Raw genomic sequence first — 20,879 nt, 5'->3', positions numbered from 1 at the left:
AACAAGAGCAGGGGGGAAAAAAAAAACTTAGCCGGGCACAGTGGCTCACACCTGTAATCCCAGCACTTTCGGAGGCCAAGAAGGGAGGATCACCTGAGGTCAGGAGTTCAAGGGCAGCCTGGCCAACATGGAAAAACCCAGTCTCTACTAAAAATACAAAATTAGCCACGCATGGTGGCGCATGCCTGTGATCCTAGCTACGCAGGGGACTGAGGCAGGAGAACTGCTTGAACCCAGGAGGCAGAGGTTGCAGTGAACCGAGATTGCACCACTGCACTCAAGCCTAGGCAACAAGAGCAAAACTCCGTCTCAAAAAAAAAAAAAAAATTTTTTTTTTCTTTATTCCATGAGATCGTTTCTTTCACTCTACTGCCCACAGAGCCCAGGCATGCTACATTAAAATCACATGACCAAGTACAAGATTATTCCAACCATAGAGGTGCACCATTTTACTACAAAAATCCAATCAGAGGACCGTATCTGCAGCACAAAAACAAACATGCCAGGGCCTAGGCAACTGGAAGAAAGTAGATGTGCCAGAAAGGGGCCAACCTAACACCCTACAGGCTCATTCACCCTCGAAGCAGACCACCCGGATGCAAGGCCTGGGGCTAGCGTGCCAGTTTCCACTGACAGTCTTCACACTTACACTCCAAATGCTACTTACAGCCCAGAACAAAAACAATGACATTAGAAGCACCGGTACTTCTGACATGACACCATCTGCGTTCCTCAAAAAATCTCAGGCTGGATGCAGTGGCTAACGCCTATAATCCCAACACAACACTTCGTGTGGGTAAGGCAGGTGGATTACTTAAGCCCAGGAGTTCAAGACCAGCCTGGGCAACATGGCAAAATCCCACCTTTAAACACAATACAAAAGAGTTAGCTGGGCACAGTGGCACCCACCCGTGGTCCCAGTTACTCAGGAAGCCGAGATGGGAGAATCGCTTGATCCTGGAAGGTCAAGACTGCAGCGAACTGTGATCGTGCCACTACATTCCAGCCTGGGCAACAGAGTGAGACCCCTTCTCAATTTTTAAAAAGTAAAAGAAAATCTCACATCCCACAAAATGGGAAAACAGGCTTAGAAACAAACCACTTGCAAGCAGGTTCAGGCAGCCAGTGCCATGGCAAGAACAATGACCATGTTTTGAAGACAACTCCAGCTGGCACTGAAGGCTGCCTAAAAGGACACGAAAAACACACCCCATACACCTCCCAAAAGAACCAAGCGACTTTTCAGTGTGGTAGTTTATAGCTGCTCTATCAAATATGAAGCTTCATTTTGGTCCTCACTTTTCCTAATGTTACTAGTCCCTAAAATCCTGAATCTGGCAATACTGGATTAGCACACCAACAACAAGGGCCGAAGACCAAGATGGCAACACTGAGGCCTGTGCCCTCCTGTCACTCCAGCACACAAATCCAAGGGAACAAGCCTGGCGCAATGGTGCTTGGAATTGAGGAGAGGACCATCACCTCAACCCAGGAGTTCAAGGCCTCCCTGGGAAATATAGCAAGATCCTCTCTCTTTTTAAAAAAAAAAAAAAAAAAACTTTCCAATGAATAAGCTCAACAGTTCAAGACCTTAAATGCCGCATTTCAAGAAGATTTCAAATATCAGTGTTTTTATGTCTTTTCATATTTTCTGAAGTAAAACGTCTGGGATTTCCTCTAAAACAAAGGGGGTGGGCCACAGTGTCACCAGAGAAAGCAAAGCTGGTGGTGTCCTGGTAGCTGTTGAAGGTGGCAAGCTTACACTGGGTTCCTTCTGATTGGTTTTTTTGTTTGGTTTGGTTTGGTTTTTGGAGACAGTCTCGCACTGTCGCCCAGGCTGGAGTGCAGTGGCGCAATCTCGGCTCACTGCAACCTCTGCCTCAAATTAGGTTCTTTAAAAAAGAAAAAAAAAATTTTGTTGTAAATAAGGGCCAATTACCTGACCATATGCAGATACACTTAACCTAACCAAGTGCCCACTTCCAGGGTTCAGTTAGTCCATCCCTAACCTTGAAAATGCCTCGGGCTTTGCTCGCAACAGGCCACCCAGCACTGCAGCAGACAGGGGCACTGTGTGGCTTTCCAGTTCCATCACTGTTCCCCTACCCCAGGCCCCATGCAGAGCCTTTACTTCCCCATGGAACCCCAACTGCATCTAGGCGATGGCTGACCTCTGACCCCTCACCAATTTGTGAACTAGGCCAATGGATCTGGCTTCCAGTAACGTACAACACCTCTGCTCCAGACCTAGGAGGGGAAGACAGGCCTGAAATGTGAAATCTAAATTTTAGCTGCATGTTCCATCCGCTCTTTTTGGGAACTAATGACATCCTCTCAAGTAGTAAAGCTGACTCCACTGGCATGGTATTGTATAAGCCAGTGGGGGTGAGCAAGGTCAGAATGATCACACACAACGGGGGCAGGCACACCACATGCACAGTGACCTGAGTCCCACAACCTCTTCTCTCCCGGGTTCCTCAAAGCCAGGATGTCTAGTCCTGTTTTAAAACAGCCATCCTAAGAGAAACTGCTAGAAGCCCTGGTGCTCCTCAGCACTCGTGGTTACCTAAATCAATTCAAATCTTCACGAGAAAAGTAAAAACCTCTCAGAAGGGCCCAAAATCCAGTAGGCATCAAAAACAAGTCACTTGAGTCCATACTGTGCTACCCTGAGGAGGATCCCAACACCCACTCCGCACTCCAGCATGTCCGCTCAGGGTCCTTCAGCAGCTCGCTGTCACTCACCATCTGACAGCACTTCATATGCCTCCGCTACTTGCTTGAATTTTCTCTCTGCTTCTTCTTTATTCTCGGGATTTTTATCTGGATGCCACTTCAGTGCCAGTTTTCGATATCTTGGAAAGAATAAAGGATACTGATCACATTCTAAATCCAGAAATCAACTATGCTTTTGAAACAAACATTAACCACGAGAATGGCTTCAGAGCTGCCAACTGGTGAGATGAATACTGGTTTTAATTGTAAAACCTCCCTTTCCTAATGAAATACACAAAGTTCTAAAATCCAGATAGCCAGGAATAGTGGCGTGCAGCCAGACAGACCCAGCTACTCCAGAGACTGAGGTGTGACAACTGCTTGAGGCCAGGAGTTCAAGGCTACAGTGAGCTATGATCACACCACTGCAGTCCAGACTGGGCGACAGAACAAGACCGTCTCAAAATTAAAATTGTAAAAATATTCATTAAAGTTTTAGAAACAAAATCCTGATAACATAATACAAACGAACCTCTAGAGAGAGAAAAATGAAGATCACAGTGTCCACAACATAGACTGACAGTGACAAGACTGAGCAAGTACATGAAGTAAAGGAGAAAGGCCAGGCGTGGTGGCTCACGCCTGTAATCCCAGCACTTTGGGAGGTGGGCGGATCACCTGAGGTCAGGAGTTCGAGACCAGCCTGGCCAACATGGAGAAACCCCAACGCTACTAAAAATACAAAATTAGCCAGGCGTGGTGGGGCATGACTCTAATCCCAGCTACTCAGGAAGCTGCGACAGGAGAATCACTGGAACCCGGGAGGCAGAGGCTGTGGTGAGTCGAGATCGCACCATTGCACTCCAGCCTGGGCAACAAGAGCGAAACTCCTTCTCAAAAAATGTTTAAAAAGGGAAAAAAAGGCCTGGGTCACTGAGCAACAAGATCCAACATCACCATTCATATCCTTCCATGTTCTGATTCCCAGGACCCTACTTCCTCAGCCAGCCCACTACTTAGCTCATCTGTGTGCCAAAGGTGAGTCACCTGCCACCAAACAGGCCAGGATCTCAGAATCTTTCAAACACCCTCTGTGCCAGATTCAAGATCTAAACAGAGGTAAAACACTGACTTCTACAAAGATTCTATAACCAAGGTCATATTCTGTTGTAGAGTTCCAACTGACCAAATAATTGCATGCTATTTAAATACAAAAAAAAGACCAGGTGCAGCGGCTCACACCTGTAATCCCAGCACTCTGGCAGGCCAAGGCGGGTGGATCACCTGAGGTCAGGAGTTCAAGACCAACCTGGCCAACATGGTGAAACCCCATCTCTACTAAAAATACAAAAAGCCGGACATGAAGGTGCGTGCCTGTAATCCCAGCTACTCAGGAGGCTGAGACAGAAGAACTGCTAGAACCCAGGACGGAGAGGCTGCAGTGAGCCAACATCGTGCCACTGAACTCCACGCTATTGACAGAGCGAGCCTCCGGCTCAACATGAATACATGAATGAATGACTGAATGAATGAATACAAAAAAATCCTCTAGTCTAATTAGCAAAACCTAATCAGCATATATTCAAAAGGAGGGTAATGTTAAAAAAGAGAAGCAGCATACCCCTCAAAATCTCAGACTAGTATACTAATCTGACAGCGCTTTTAACACTTGGTAAGTTATTACTGTAAAGCTGTTGTGGCTCAATTTAACTTACAACATGTTCAACAAAACCTTGGCTTAACCATACTAAAATCTGATTAAAGCTGGAGTCCAGAATACTTAACAGTAATTTATGTCACTGTGGACCTAAATAAACATGTAGCAGCCGGGCGCGGTGGCTCACGCCTATAATTCCAGCACTTTGGGAGGCTGAGGAAGGCGGATCACGAGGTCAAGAGATTGAGACCATCCTGGCCAACATGGTGAAACCCCGTCTCTATTAAAAATATAAAAATTAGCTGGGCGTCGTGGCAGGCGCCTGTAGTCCCACCTACTCGGGAGGCTAAAGCAAAAGAATCGCCTGAACCCGGGAGGCAAAGGTTGCAGTGAGCCGAGCACGCCATTGAACTCCAACCTGGGCAACATAGCGAGACACCGTCTCAAAAAAAAAAAAAACCAAACATGTAGCAGTGGATCAAATAACCCTAAATGTGCAGAAATCCTCAATCAAAAGTAACAGACCATACAAAAGACAAGAGAAAAATGATTACTGTGCAGTACTACCCACCATCTAGTGTTCATATGAAAACTTGGTAATGGATGAGAGCAGGACAAGATTCAACTGTGTATGCCCCAGTCATACACTACTAAAATATTTAAAAATCAAGGTGTAATACAACATGATATGCAAGTGTGAACAGTGCCAAATGACTTTGAATGTTGACCTTCAGATCTGTTGGACCTGCACACCAGTACTTCAGCACCAAGGAAGGAAGGCCCATGGTGTGTGATTCAAACACAGGAAGAGTCTGGTATCTCAGGAGAGATGCATAACAAGTGGCAGCCACAGACCTTTAAGTCCTCAAACAAAAACTGTCAACACACACAAAGCCAAGGGTATACAAAATAGACTGTTCTAACAGCATGCACCCCATAGCTATCATTCTGCTCATTTTTAAAAATCAGCATTTATACAACTGTACACTCAGGAGTGCAGGAAATCTCACTGCTTTTATAGGTAACAGCCTTTTCTAAATTCCTACTTCAGCGTCATGCTAGAGACACTCAGCAACCTGTATGTTCTCAGAAATAACTAAAACCAATCTACTCTCTAATGACCGCTATCATAAAGGTATGTAATTTCCATCATTACTGAAAATACTGTACACATAATATGCTTATCCACTGATAAGGTTTGGCTGTGTCCCCACCCAAATCTCAACTTGAGTTGTAACTCCCAGAACTCCCAGGTGTTACGCGAGGGACCCAGGGGGAGGTAACTGAATCACAGGGACTAGCCTTTCCTGTGCTATTCTCCTGATAATAAGCCTCACAAGACCTGATGGGTTTATAAGGGGTTTCCGCTTTTGCTTCTTCCTCATTCTCTTGCTGTCACCATGTAAGAAGTGTCTTTCGCCCTCCTCCATGATTATAAGACCTCCCCAGCCATGTGGAACTGTAAGTCAAATTAAACCTCCTTTTCTTCCCAGTCTCGGGTATGTCTTTATCAGCAGCGTAAAAACAGACTAATACATCCATTAACTTATTCAAGAGGAGTAAAGTATTCCCAGCTATCTTCGTTCTATAATCTGTCAAGTATTACTGGCTGTTAACACTATTGATAAGAATAGTGTGAGCCTAAAGTGTGCAGCACAGGCTTCCTCAAAGTGTGGGAAACCTCACTCCACTGGTCACAGCATCAGGGCCTGCCTGACCTCTCCTCAGTGGACTGCTTCTACTAGGTTCCTCGGCAGAGGTTTCAAATAATCTTCAGGCAACGTCAGCCGTCCTGACTTGGCTTTTTTGAGACAGGGTCTCAGCTTGGTTGCCCAAGCTGGAGTGCAGTGGCAAGAACAGGGCTCACTGCAGCCCCAACCTCCTGGGCTCAAGCAATTCTCCTGCCTCAGCCTCTGGAGCACCTGGGACTACAGGCATATGCCACCACACCCAACTATTTTTTTTTTTTTTTTTTTTTTTTTTAGTCAAGACAGTATCTCATTTTGTTGCCCAGGCTGGTCTCAAACACCTGGGCTCGAGTGACCCTCCCACCTAGGCCTCTCGAAGTGCTGGGATTAGCGGTGTGAGCCACTTGCCTGGCCGTAATTTAGCATTTTAAAATGAACTATCTCAGCTACGCACAGTGGCTCACATCTATAATTGCAGCAATCTGGGAGGCCAAGGCGAGAGAATTGCTTGAGCCCAGGAGTTTGAGACCAGCCTGAGCAACATATTGAGACTCTGTATTTTTATTAAAATTTAAAAATTAAGCAAAATGAACTATTTGGCCCCCAAAAAAGTTAATTCTATCTTCAGACCCACTAAGTCTAGCAGTATAGACTTCGTTATTTATTAACAATTTTTTTAAAGTTGGTTCCAACTATTCCAGGCTAACTGCTCTCTAGCTATGTTAAAATCTAACAATCTGTTTCATGACATCTTTGCTGTATACTCTACATTCACAGTTAACACCTTATTAATTAAACAGACTAATGTTACCATGAGAGCTTTCTGTGGCTGGAACTGCCATCCTCACACTGGCCAGGCCCTGGTCACACAGATGCAGGTATAACAGGCACCGGTGCAGTTCTCAAACTTTCATATGAATCAGAAGGGACTCCAATGGCATAGGCTGGAGCCCAACAATCACAGCAAGAAAATTCGAGTGCTATGTACTCTGGGCCCCTACCTTGCAAAGGGGCACTCAAGAGTGCCAAGTCAGCTCCATTTTCAAAGTCCAATGTAAAAGATGTTTGGGATTATCTCGCATCCTCAGTGAAATAATCAGCGACTTCAGATATAAACCAAGTGACTGACTAGTGAAGAGCAAAGCCCAGGCCTAGACTGCAAATGCTCCTTGTTAACTGCTCTGTCAAATTAAACTATGTGCCATTCAAAGACTGGTATACTACATTAAAAGCCGTTTTCATAGGCAATAGAAGAAGTTATACTACTCAATTACCAATGTACCACTGTGAAAATGCATTATCTCAGAAATGAAATTACTTACGCCTTTTTAATATCCTCAGGTGAGGCATGTCTCTGCACGCCTAGAACTTCATAGTAATCCACCATGTTTTAAGAGATTGTTGGAATGGGTCCTGCAAGTAAAAACAGGTGGTCAGTGATGAGGCTGCTGGGGATGGGCAAGTCACAGTGGTGGGATGGGTCTGGAGAGGGAGGAAAGGGTGGTGTCACCTTAGCACCTACTGGCCTACAGAGAGAACTTCCACTAGAGCTAACCACTAGCCTGCTGGGCCAAGACCTTGTCTGGGAACTGGTTCCCAGATTCATGCCCTAAGACCCTTCTAGATATGGGGAAAAAAGCTCTGAAATAGCCTAATAATAGCCTAAACTAAATAAAAACAACAGGTGACTCTGAGGCAGAGACTCCGTGCCACTTGACCACTAGCTGACAAAGTCTGTCATGTGTTCCTAGACACGGTCTGTGCTCAGGGAATGTCAGTTACCTCTTTCATTCAATGCATTCCTGTGCCAGGCATCAGGCAAGACCACGGGGCTCCAAGGACAAACACATTGTCCCTGCCCTGAACCAACTTCACATGGGAACAATAGGAAGCCATCCTTCCACCATTCTGTCACCCACACAAGGGAACAGCAAAAGCCCTCCCACACATCTCCCAAGAGAGAAAGACCTTTGACTACACAGTAGTTAGCCTAACTTTACCCTCTGGTTCCAAGCTCCCATCCATTCCTCTACCAAACAAATACAATATTGCCCTGCTGACCACACTAATTAGATAGTATCACTACCAACTGGAAGGTAGAAAACCAGCAGCAGAGATTCATTCCCTAAGTTCCCCTATGGATTATGTGGTTCAACCTTGTTACTTCCCCGGGCAGTAAAATGTACAATGAAACCCATTCTGCTTCTGCCAGCTCTAATGGAAGATGTAGCCTCTGGTCCCACAAGGAAGAAGTACACACACACTGCTGCTTTAAGATGTGACGTTTCCTAACCAATTTACTTATTTAAATTTGACTGGCTAACCTACTCTATTAAACCAACGATCAAGAATCTGCATAGCCGGGCGCGGTGGCTCACATCTGTAATCCCCGCGCTTTAGGAGGCCGAGGCAGGTGGATCACTTGAGGTCAGGAGTTCGAGATCAGCCTGGCCAACATGGTGAAACCCCGTCTCTACTAAAAATACAAAAATTAGCCAGGTCTGGTGGTGCACGCCGGTAGTCCCAGCTAGTCGGGAGGCTGAGGCAGAAGAATTGCTTGAACCCATATGGCAGAGATTGCAGTGAGCTGACATCGTGCCACTGGACTCCAGCCCATGCCACTGGACTCCAGCCCAGGCGACAGAACGAGACTGTCTCAAAAAAAAAGAAAGAAAAAAAACAGTATCACGAAGCCACAAAGAAACATCTGTGGAAACTTCAACTCTTGGTTGTTTTTTTTTTTTTTTTTTTTCATTGAGACGGGGTCTCACTTTGTTGCTGATCTTGGTCTCAAACTCCTGGGCTCAAGAATTCCTCCCACCTCAGCCTCCCAAAGTGCTGGGACTGCAGGCATGAGCCACCAAACCTTGACCTAAAACTCTTGTTTTTATAGAAGTCCTTTAATCAAAAAAAAACAAAAAACTATAATGGAAATCAGGATCTATTTAGATGTATATAAACTACATTATCAATTCAACAGAATGACTAACATCAAACTTAGAAATGTACATCTTCAAATACATGACAGCAAAGATTCTAGGTGTTAAGTTTAATATGCCAACTACAAAATATAGAATTTAGAGCATCAAAATGTTCTTTTTCTTAAGTAGATCTGTTCCCAGTATTTTTAAAATTACAACTTAGAAAAAAACTTCTATGGTTCCTATTTTCTTATAATTATTCCAATTTAACGTTATCAGTTTTGCTGGATACATAATAAAACAAAGATAAAATATTAATTGGAGAATGAGCCTAAGGGTATCCCACAGCACAGTTCTTTCCACTCCATTTGGAAATATTCAATATAAAATATTAGGGACTTTTTTATTTAATAAGTTACAAGCTAAGGAAAACCCAATTATGAAAGATTTCCTCCCTGGTAGTTAGAATGACATGGCAACATACAGGATTCAGGCCACACAAGTCCAACCAGTCTCTAGAGAAAAGACAGGAGTCGATTCCCATAAGTAGGAACACCGCAATCTTCTTTCAGTAACTAAAAACCTGCCCATCAGTCACAGCACATAAGGCAGAGCAGCCAACAAGCAGCAGGAAAGCCAGCGTTTCTTCACGTCTCCCTCAACTCCCTTGGCTGAGTGACTACGTGAGGTTATTTTCACTCGAGCTCCAGTTTGCTGCCAAGGATCTGAGGTGGCATTTTGGCAGTGATGCCAGCGGCAGTACCTAGCAGAAACAGGGGGAAGCTGCTAATCCACTCTCACTAACAGAACAAGAGCAGAAATCTCAGTACCAATCTTCCCATGCCAGACACCTGGATCATCCCCTCTGAGCACTATATATAGCAAGAGACCATTCAATGTGCCACACACCAAGCACACGTGCCCTCCCAAGTCCAAACAGCTCATCTTCTGCCTGCACTTGGGTGCCTGTGTTTGTGCATGTGGTGGTGGGAATGGGAGAAAGACACCCCCCCAAGGCAGCGAGCACAGAGGTGAGAACATGGGTGTGGGCAAGGGCCGCATGGCCAGCTGGGGAATGCTGTGATTTACTTCACCACCAAAAACACTCTCACTGAAAGCCTGCTCTGTCATGTACGTGCAGCATCCATTAACAGCACCCAGTATTCATGCAGCACTCCATCAAATGGCTACTTTCCTTACCAAATGAAGGCTACCCTACAAAGCAAGCATAAAGGCAGTAATGAGGGCCACCCCCTGGAGTGGACGCCCTCACCTCCGCGCTCCTCCTGCACCGCTTACCCTTAGCCGCTCCACTTCCTTGCCTGGACTCATCCCCCAGTCCTGCTGCAGCTCCCCACTGCCTGCCACTGGAGGCTCTTATTTAAGGTCAGTAAAAAACCCACAGCACCACCCACAGACGTTTCCCAACTCTCCTCATCCAACTTCTCTCTCCATCTGCCTTCCATCACCAACTTTCACCCCTCCACTGGCCGGCTGAAGAAAACTATGGGAACGCTAAAGGCTCAAGGCCAACCCTCATCCTACATGTGGGTTCTCATCCTTTCCCATTACATAAGTATCATTTACTTAGCAATGACTCCCAGATGTAAGCTCCAAGATCAGGCCTCTCCTGGGCACTTCAGACACAAATAGACAGATGACTATTTGACACAGCCACTTCGATGTCCAGCAGACATCCTAAATAGAACACGACCAAAATTTAACTCTTAATCCTCCCCACCTCCTACATACCTGGTCTTTTTCTAGTAAATTCTACCTTGAGCTCCGAGGTGCCTGTGAAATGTTCACCTTCGCCAACATCACTACACTCAGCACGCAGACACAAATAAATCACAAAGTTCTGTCAAGTCTACCTCTGAAATATCTGAAATTCATTCACTGTTCTTTATCTTCACCAGCATCATTATCCCTTACCCTGACCTTCGGCAGCCTCTAATTTCATCCTGCCCTGTGCTCTCAGAGATGTCAGCTTATAAATGTGCAGATATTGGCTGGGCACGGTGGCACACACCTGTAATCCCGGAACTTTGTGAGACCAAAGTGGGAGGATTCCTTGAGCCCAGGAGTTGGAGACCTGTTCGAGAGCGTGCCACAGCACTCCAGCTTGGGTGAGAGTGATACCTGTCTCCAAAAAAATGAAAACAAATTTAAAAAAAAAATTAAAACTAAAAATGAATAGCTGGGCGCAGTGGCTCACACCTATAATCCCAGCACTTTGGGAGGCCAAGGTGGGTGGACCACCTGAGGTCAGGAGTTCCAGACCAGCCTGATCAACATGGAGCAACCTCGTCTTTACTAAAAATACAAAATTAGCCGGGCGTGGTGGCACATGCCTGTAATCCCAGCTACTCAAGAGGCTGAGGCAGGAGAATCGCTTGAACCCAGGAAGCGGAGGTTGCGGTGAGCCGAGATCGTGCCATTGCACTCCAGCCTGGGCAACAAGAACAAAACTCCATCTCAAAAGAAACAAAAATGAATAAATGTGTAGATTATTATCACAACACATACAATCTGTGGTCCTACCCTGGACAAAACCAGCTATAAAGGACAAGTCAATTCAGAATTAGATTGAAATAAAAATTTACTATACTGGCTAATGCTAGATCAAGCAAGAAAATTTAAAAAGCTATCCAAAAATCACAGACTCAGACCAGGTGCAGTGGCTCACTCCTGTAATTCCAGCACTTTGGGAGGCCGAGGCAGGAGGACTGCTTGAGCCCAGGAGTTCAAGATCAGCCTGGGAAACACAGTGAGAACTCTGCGCAACAAAAAAAAATTTTAAGTAGCTGTGGCATGTGTCTGTCATCCTAGCTACTCAGGAGGCTGAGGTGGGAGGATCACTTGGGCCAGGAAGGTCGTCAAGGCTGCAGTGTGTCATGACTGCACCACGGCATTCCAGCATAGGCAACAGAACGAGACCCTACCTCCCATGCAAGCACTAACCAGGCCCAACTTACCACAAAACACACACACACACACACACACACACACACACACACACACACGCCCCTGGTCAAGAAAAACAAGGAGACAGACAACCTATAACTAAGAATAAATGACAACTAAATACAATCTGTGTTCCTCGGATGGTTTCTAGAACAGGAAAAGGACATTAGCAGAAAAACAGGTGGAATATGAATAAAGTCCACATTTAACAGTACTGTAGCGGTGTCAACTGCTTACTTTTGAGAAATTCACCATAGTTACCACAGTTACAGAAAGATTAAGGAAAGTTGGGTGAAGGGTATACAGGAAAATCCCTGTACTATCTTTACAACTTTTCTGTAAACCTAAAACTATTTCAAAATAAAGTTTAAGAAGTTCAAAAAGACGAAGCGTACGTCAGAAGGACACAGAAACCGAACTGGACCGGGTGTGGTAACTCACACCTGTAATCTCAACACTTTAGGAGCCCGAGGTGGACAAATTGCGTGAGCCCAGCAGTTCGAGACCAGCCTTGGCAACACGGCGAAACCCTGTCTCTACAAAAAATTTTAAAAATTAAAAAAAAAAAAAATTGATAGGACAATTCCTGACCTTAACGAGAATGTGGGCTTCGAAGTGAACTGACTGAATTGAATTTAAAACCTACATTTAAAATTCTTGAGTTCATGTCACTCTAAAAAGCCAGCAAGCACTAAGAATCAAGGATTTACCACCCTGCCTTCCCCATATAGGGAAGCAATAATGTTCACAGCGTAGAAACTTGGAAGTGAACTGGGTGTTTATTGTAAACAAGCCGTGGTTCCCTGGAAAACTACCTACTCACTGTGGTTGCTTCCCCACCCTGTGAAGTGGGTGACATCCACTTCCATAGTTATTTATAGATGATGCTCTCCAAAGGAAGAAAGCCCTGGGCGCCATCTAGAACATCCTAAGTGCTACCTGCTTGTGATGAAGTAGAAAGGAACTAGTAATACACGGAGTGGATGGTCTCACACAATGAGGAAGTGGGAAGGAAAGAGAAAAGCAGGCAGCAGCGATGGGCACAGAGAGCTGCCTGAGCACAGTCAGGAGAACTCATCTGCAGAGATGCCACACCCTCACTAGGGAGCCAGCAGGAACAGTCGAAGGACTTTGGCTCCAATCACCCCCACCCCCATTATCATACCACCTCATTCCACATTCAGCTGAATAAATATTGAGAGAGTCATCCACGATCAAACACACTGCATGATTAAGTAAAGCCTTCAGCAATACTGAAAATACTCCTAGCTTACTTGAAGTAAAAAAAAGTTTATATATATATACATACATATATATTTTTTTGAGACAGAGTCTTGCTCTGTTGCTAGAGTGGCACAATTTTGGCTCACTGCAACCTCCAACTCCCTGGTTCAAGCGACTTTCCTGTCACAGCCTCCGGAGTAGCTGAGATTACAGGTGCCCACCACTACGCCTAGCTAATTTTTGTATTTTTAGTAAGGACGGGTTTCACCATGTTGGCCAGGATGGTCTCGATCTCCTGACCTTGTGATCCGCCCACCTCAGCCTCCCAAAGTGCTGGGATTACAGGCGTGAGCCACAATTTGGAGTAAATATTTTAAACTGACAACGGTTTTGGTTTTTTTTTTTTTTTTTTTTTTTTTTTGAGATAGTGTCTCGCTCTCTGACGCCCGGGCTGGAGTGCAGCGGCGCAATCTGGACTCACTGAAACCTCCCCGCCTCCCAGGTTCAAAGCAATTCTCCTGCCTCAGCCTCTCAACTAGCTGGGACTACAGGCATGTGCCACCACACCGACTAATTTTTTGTATTTTTTTTTTTTTTTAAGTAGACATAGGGTTTCACCATGTTGGCCAGGCTGGTTTCAAACTCCTGACCTCAGGTGATCCGTCCACCTGGGCCTCCCAAAGTGCTGGGATTACGGGCATACACCATATCCGGCCAAACAAGTTTTTTTGTTGTTTGTTTGTTTTTGAGACGGAGTCTCACTCTGTCACCCAGGCTGGAGTGCAGTGGCGCAATCTCAGCTCACTGCAAGCTCCACCTCCGGGGTTCACGCCATTCTCCTGCCTCAGCCTCCTGAGTAGCTGGGACTACCAGGCATCCACCACCACACCTGGCTAATTTTTTTTTTTTGTATTTTTAGTAGAGACGGGGTTTCACCATGCTGGCCAGGATGGTCTCATCTCCTGACCTTGTGATCCGCCCTCCTCGGCCTCCGAAAGTGCTGGGATTACAGGCGCAAGCCACCGCGCCCGGCCCACAACAGTTTTTTAATAGAGTTTTTGGTAAAACCATGAGTTGGGAGACTGTCAGGCTTAATTCTTCCAACTACTATTGACCTTTAACATTCTTTTCAAAGACTCAGAACAAAAACAGTGAGACAGTATTCAAAGACAAGATGGGTATGGTGGCTCAGGCTGAGGGGGGCGGATCACCTGAGGTAGAGAGTTCAAGACCAGCCTGACCAACACGGAGAAACTGTCTCTACTAAAAATACAAAATTAACTAGGCATGGTGGCACATTCCTATAATCCCAGCTACTCGGGAGGCTGAGGCAAGAGAATTGCTTGAACCTGGGAGGCAGAGGTTGCAGTGAGCCGAGATTGCGCCATCGCACTCCAGCCTGGCCAACAAGAGCGAAACTCTGTCTCCAAAAAAAAAAAAAAAAAGGCTGGACAAAAGTTAAGCAGCTGGCTGGCTAATGTCTGGCATATGTTACTACAGAATCTCAGAATTAAAAAGTTGTTGTCTCTGGCCAGGTCTGGTGGCTAACACCTGTAACGCCAGCTAAGACTCGGGAGGCTGAGGCAGGAGACTCACTTGAACCTGGGAGGTGGTGGTTGCAGAGAGCCAAGATCGCACCACTGCACTCCAGCCTGGGAGACAGAGTAAGACTCCATCTCAAAAAAAAAAAAAAGGTTGTTGTCTACAAGTACTTCGAGAAAAGTGCCATATTGGGCGTCTTCTTCAAATTCTTATTAAATAAAAGGAACTTTATATCACCAAGTTCAAGCTCTGACTCATAAGGCATCCACACTTCAATAATCACTAATTAGTGCAACCTTTCTCTGTCTGAACAAACGCCAGTGACTGGAACTCATTATCTCCAAAGTCAAGCCCTGAATTTTAGTTAACTACAGGAATTCTTCCTTATGCTGGGGAGTAGGGGTCTCCAAGGAATTTTCACCCTTTGGTCCTTGTTCAAATTATGCGATACAGGTTCAATTTTTCTTCCGCATAGTTGCCTTTGGATATTTGGGGGCTTTATCTTGGCAAGTTTTTCTGTCTCTAGGCACATATACCCTTAGAATTCTTCACAGTTCCTCCTGAGAAACCCTGACCTACTTGGCCCCTCCCCTCTGAGCAAGCTCCAATGTTGTAATGTCTTAGTGCCCCCAATCCAACACAGATACTCCAGGGACAGTCCAACTGTCACCAACAAAAGATAACAAGACCCACAGCTCTCTTTCCGATCAGGACGGGAATATGGACCAGGATGCTACAATTAACAATAAAATTCGGGCAGGGTGCAATGGTTCATGACTGTAATCCCAGTGTTCTGGGGAAAGAGGAAGAGGGAACGCTTGAGCTAAGGAGCTCAAGACCAGCCTGGACAACAAAAGGAGATTCTGAATCTATTAAAAATAAAATAATTAGCCGGGCTTTGGCCAGGCGCGGTGGCTCATGTCTGAAATCTCACCACTCTGGGAGGCTGAGGCGGACAGATCACCTGACGCCAGGAGTTCGAGACCAGCCTGGCTGACATGGCAAAACACTCTCTACTAAAAATACAAAAATTAGCTGGGTGTGGTGGCGTGCACCTGTAATCCCAGTTACTCAGGAGACTAAGGCATGAGAATTGCTTGAACCCGGGAGGCGGAGGTTGCAGTGAGCTGAGATCGTGCCACTGCACTCCAGCCTGGGTGACAGAGCGAGACTCCGTCTCAAAAAATAAAATAATTAGCCAGGCATGATGGCACAGCGTATGGTCCCAGCTACTCCGGAGGCTGAGGTGGGAGGATGACTTGAGCCCAGGAGGTCTAGGCTGCAGTGAGCCGTGATTTTACCACTGCACTCCAACCTGGGTGACAGAGCAAGACTCTGACTCAAAAAAAAAAAAAAAAAAAGTAATAAAACTCTGCTAAGTCCCCTGTTTTCTAACCTGGGGTCACGGTCCTGCCTTCCCATTACCTTTGGGCAGGTGAGACTCTCAAGGGAAGGGAAGGTCACAGTTTGCCCAACTGTTTCATTTTAGTGAGACTGGCCCCATTAGTCAACCAATCAAAGCGTTCCTAGTATTAAAAGAACACTGTCATTCTGATTGAATTTAACCATACAAACTTACTATTTATAACACACACTATGCTAGCTTTGGAAATAATAAAAGTCACCAAGTTTAGTGGAAGACAGGCATGTAAACAAACCAGTCGTTCACAATTAAGACAAATATGCACATGGCTGTTGCAGGGGCTCACACCTGTAATCCCAGCACTATTGGGAGGCCGAGGTTGGAAGACTGCTTCAGCCCAGGAATTCCAGATAAGCCTGAGCAACACAGCAAAGCCTCATCTACACAAAAAATAAAAGTTTAAAAAGACAAATATGCACAGAGTGCTGGGGAGATGGTATAGAGACCATGAGGAAAGGAAAAATTAACACTGACATTTTACTGATGAAACGAAAAACAAGAGTAAGCTCCCCAGCCAGAGAACAGAGGCAAAAGTATTCCACACACAAGTAACAGCGTATGCTCAAGCAAAAGAATGACAGCACACAGCCCACGTGGGACGCAGCAAGTTAGTAGGGTGGAACGTCAGTGTGAGGGTGCTGGGAGTAAGAGGGAGGGGAGGGAGTCAGCACAAGAAAGAACAAGGCGCAACTGTAGAAGAGTTAAGCAGTGGTGTGAAGTCAACAGGAGTATTTGGAAAGATAACTTCTAACTACAAGGGAGATGGACTTAAGAGAGTGATGACTGGACGGCAGGGTTACTAAGATGCTCCAAATGCTACGTGCCGGAATCAGAAACGACAGGAATGCAACCGAGCAGCAGACAGGAGAGCTATTTAGGAAGCTGTTTAGGGTCCTTCTCCAAGGCAAGAAAACTTCACCAACAGGGTTCCATGCACATCCACAAACGCTACAACTGGTGCAGAAATCTTCCATTCCTATTTAAAATATGGCAATATTTAAAAAATAAGACTGGGCGCGGTGGCTCACGCCTGTAATTCCAGCACTTTGGGAGGCCAAGACGAGTGCATCACCTGAGGTCAGGAGTTCGAGACCAGCGTGGCCAACATGGCGAAACCCCGTCTCTACTAAAAATGCAAAAAATTAGCCGGGCAAGGTGGTGGGCACCTGTAATCCCAGCTACTCAGGAGGCTGAGGCAGGAGAATTGCTTGAACCCGGGAGGCAGAGGTCGCAGTGAGCCTAGATCACGCTATTGCACTCCAGCCTGAGCCACAGAGCGAGACTCCATCTCAAAAAAATAAAATAAAGCCGGGCGTGGTGGCTCACGCCTGTAATCCCAGCACTTTGGGAGGCTGAGGTAGGTGGATCACCTGAGGTCAAGAGTTCAAGACCAGCCTGACCAACATGACGTAACACCATCTCTACTAAAAATACGAAAATTAGCTGGGCATGGTAGTGTGCGCCTGTAATCCCAGCTACTCGGGAGGCTGAGACAGAGGAATCGCTTGAGCCCGGAGGCAGAGGTTGCAGTAAACCAAGATCACGCCACTGCACTCCAGCCAGGGTGACAGAGCAAGACTCCATCTCAAAAAAACAAATAAATAAACAAACTTCTTATAACCCGAATGACAACAGGTAATTTTAAACGTGACATGCTAATCATCATGTCACATGATACTCAATTAGTTTACTAATAATTGAGGCTTAGTTATTAGCTGATTAAGGGGGAAACGAGCTGGGGCAACAATGTGTTACTGACTCATGTGTCACCCACTGTTACAGGTACGTATTCCATCACAGTCATTCTGTGAGTTACCGTTTGTAGGTGAGGAAACGAGGGCTCAAAGGAATTAAATGTCAGTGTTCGAGCAAGTTCAAAACCCAAGTCTGAGCCAAGCACAGTCACGTGCACCTGAAGGCCCAGTGACTCAGAAGGCTGAGGCAGGAGGATGGCTTCAGCCCGGGAGTCTGAGTTCGACCTGGGCAACACAGCAAAGACACCGCATCTTTAAAAACAGTAAGAATCCAAGTTTGCCTCCAGAACTCACACTAGCCTGTACCCATGGCACTATGCCGTCCATGTACACAATTCCAGTGCTCAAGACTATGGGACATTCTCTCACCAGTACTTGAAATCCCAAAATTACCTTTTTAGTTTTCATCAAATGCCAGTAAGACTAACAAATTTAGAATATAAATTAAATAAATACAAATACGCATTACAGAAACAACAAAATGAAAATAGCTGGCCGGGCGCAGTGGCTCATGCCTGTAATCCCAGCACTTTGGGAGGCCGAGGCGGGTGGATCATGAGGTCAGGTGATCGAGACCACCCTAGCTAACATGGTGAAACCCTGTCTCTACTAAAAATAGAAAAAATTAGCTGGGCATGGTGGCGGGTGCCTGTAGTCCCAGCTACTTGGGAGGCTGAGGCAGGAGAATGGTGTGAACCCGGGAGGTGGAGCTTGCAGTGAGCCAAGATCACGCCACTGCACTCCAGCCTGCGCAACAGAGCAAGACTCCGTCACAAAAAAAAAAAAAAAAAAGAAAAAGAAAATAGCTGAAGGTCTAGAAAGAGAGATCCACATGTATCTCCAAGGAAACCTGCAGAGCCGGCTGAAGTGCTGATGCTGCAACAATCCCCACTGTTTGCTGCAAGCTAACTCACTCCTTACTGCTTCAGAGTCATCACTGATGTAAGACACAATTGAAAATTTGACAAACTCCATGAAAGGTTACCTGCATTCAAATTTATTTATTAACCTCAGAACTTCAAAGCTACCTATACATTTCTATCAGTATTTCCCTGTAGAAGTATTTCTCGTAACACTGTTTTTTTCCCTCAGACCTCTCAAAAACAGTGTTTAAAAAAAACTGATAAAACTATATATTAAATATCCAACTGTGTATTAGATGATAAAGCAGCCTGAAGCTGTAGAAATACTACTGCATTCCAAACCAATTTTAAGCAAAAAGTTGCCTCATCAAGATATACAACTAGGTACCGATTGGTGTTATTTGATACATACTTGGATGGTTTCCCTATTCACAGAGAAACTAAGTTGAATCTTTAACATTATTTTTCTTTTTCTTTTTTTTTTTTTTTACTACTCTTTGCAGAGCAGGGCTACCCCCATAGGCAGTGTGCCCGGAGTAGCCTAATATCATTTAAGTGTAAAATACATGGATTTATTTCCTAAAAGACACCATCTGTGGCAATAAAACATTTTAAGAGGCCTTCATCTCCCTAAGGTTGGCCCAGAATCCTTGTGGCCCGCCCAGCACTGTGAGGATGAGAACAGAGGACAAAGCTCCTCTACTTCCCTCTTCTCCTGGCCCTTGTGTTCAATGCACATTACAGAAAACGGGTGATCCCAGAAAAACGGGGGCCCTCAGGAGGACTGGAAGGCACAGTCAAGCTGCCTTCCCTGCCCAGCGAGAGCCTGGACTCCAGCCCTCCACCCTACAGAAGCTCAGCCAGGAAAAACCAGCTTCCCTCACCAAGAAACCAGTGCATCACCTGCATTTTAAAATCATATACTAAATCAAAAGAAGTAATTTCTACAGCAGATCACTCACATCAGAGCTCTGCAAGCATAGGTGTCCACTAGAACCCCACTTGGCAAAAACCTTTTCAAAACCGTGCAGCTCAAAAGACTCCATAAGCCAAATGCAGCTATTTAAATCTGAAGTCATTAAAATTAAACACAATTTAAAATTTGGCCTCTCAGCAATCTTTGTTTGGATATGACCCCAAAAAGCACAGGGAACAAAAGCCAAAACAGACAAGTGGGAATACATCACACTAAAAAGCTTCCAGACAGCAAAGACACAAGAGTTAAACAACCTTGGAAATGTGCAGAAGGATCACTTGAGCCCAAGAGCTTGAGACCCTGGGCAACACAGTAAGACACCATCTCTACAAAAAGATAAAAAAATTAGCTGAGTGGGGTGGCACACGCCTGTACTCCCAGCAAAGCACGAGGCTGAAATGGGAGGATCACTTGAGCGCAGGAGATCGAGGATGCTGTGAGCCATGTCGTGTTACTGCACTCCAACTTGGACAAGAGAGAGGGCAAGGCCCTGTTTCAGAAAAAAATATATAAAAAATAAAATAAAAATTTTAAGCCGGGTGCCGTGGCTCATGCCTGTAATCCCAGCACTTTGGGAGGCTGAGGCGGGTGGATCACCTGAGGTCAGGAATTCAAGACCAGTCTGGACAACATGGTGAAACCCTGTCTCTACGAAAAATACAAAAATTAGCTGGGTGTGGTGGAGGGCACCTGTAATCCCAGTTACTTGGGAGGCTGAGGCGGGAGAATCACTTGAACCTGGAAGGCAGAGGTTGCAGTGAGCCGAGACCACTCCATTGCACTCTAGCCTGGGCAACAAGGGCAAAATTTCACCTCAAAAAATAAAATAAATAAAAATAAATAAAAAACTTTAAAGTTAAAAATGATAAAATAAAAGTGACAGTGCTGTAAAGTGGCATTTTAAAAGAAATCACAGCTGGGTACGGTAGCTCATGCCTGTAATCCTAACACTTTGGGAGGCTGAGGCAGGGGGATCACTTGAGCTCAGGAGTTCAAGACCAGGCTGAGTAACACAGCAAGACCTTGTCTCTACAAAATATAAAAACTCAGTAGGGTGTGGTAGTGTGCACCTGTGGTCCCAGCTACTGGGGGCGGCTGAGGCAGGAAAATCACTTGAGCCCAGGCCGTCGATGCTAGTGAGACGTGAAC

General features: G+C 45.5%; 1 protein-coding gene across 3 annotated transcripts in view; it reads right to left on the bottom strand.

The window, feature by feature from the left end:
• The window catches only part of DNAJB6 (DnaJ heat shock protein family (Hsp40) member B6), an 80,858-nt gene that overhangs the window by 52,180 nt on the left and 7,799 nt on the right, over positions 1-20,879 (bottom strand). For all 3 annotated transcript variants that reach the window (XM_058428598.1, XM_032753234.2, XM_058428596.1), the window contains exons 2-3: positions 7,383-7,473; positions 2,746-2,855 (exon numbers count right to left, since the gene is read on the bottom strand). In XM_058428598.1, the coding sequence (XP_058284581.1) occupies positions 2,746-2,855; positions 7,383-7,447 (175 nt within the window). In that variant the 5' untranslated portion in view covers positions 7,448-7,473. The remainder of the gene's footprint in view (positions 1-2,745; positions 2,856-7,382; positions 7,474-20,879) is intronic.

This window comes from Hylobates moloch, unplaced genomic scaffold (assembly GCF_009828535.3).
Source record: "Hylobates moloch isolate HMO894 unplaced genomic scaffold, HMol_V3 SCAFFOLD_1, whole genome shotgun sequence".
NCBI classification, from domain to species: domain Eukaryota; kingdom Metazoa; phylum Chordata; class Mammalia; order Primates; family Hylobatidae; genus Hylobates; species Hylobates moloch.
Note: the sequence above shows the minus strand (reverse complement) of the source record. Positions and strands in the feature narration are given on the sequence as shown.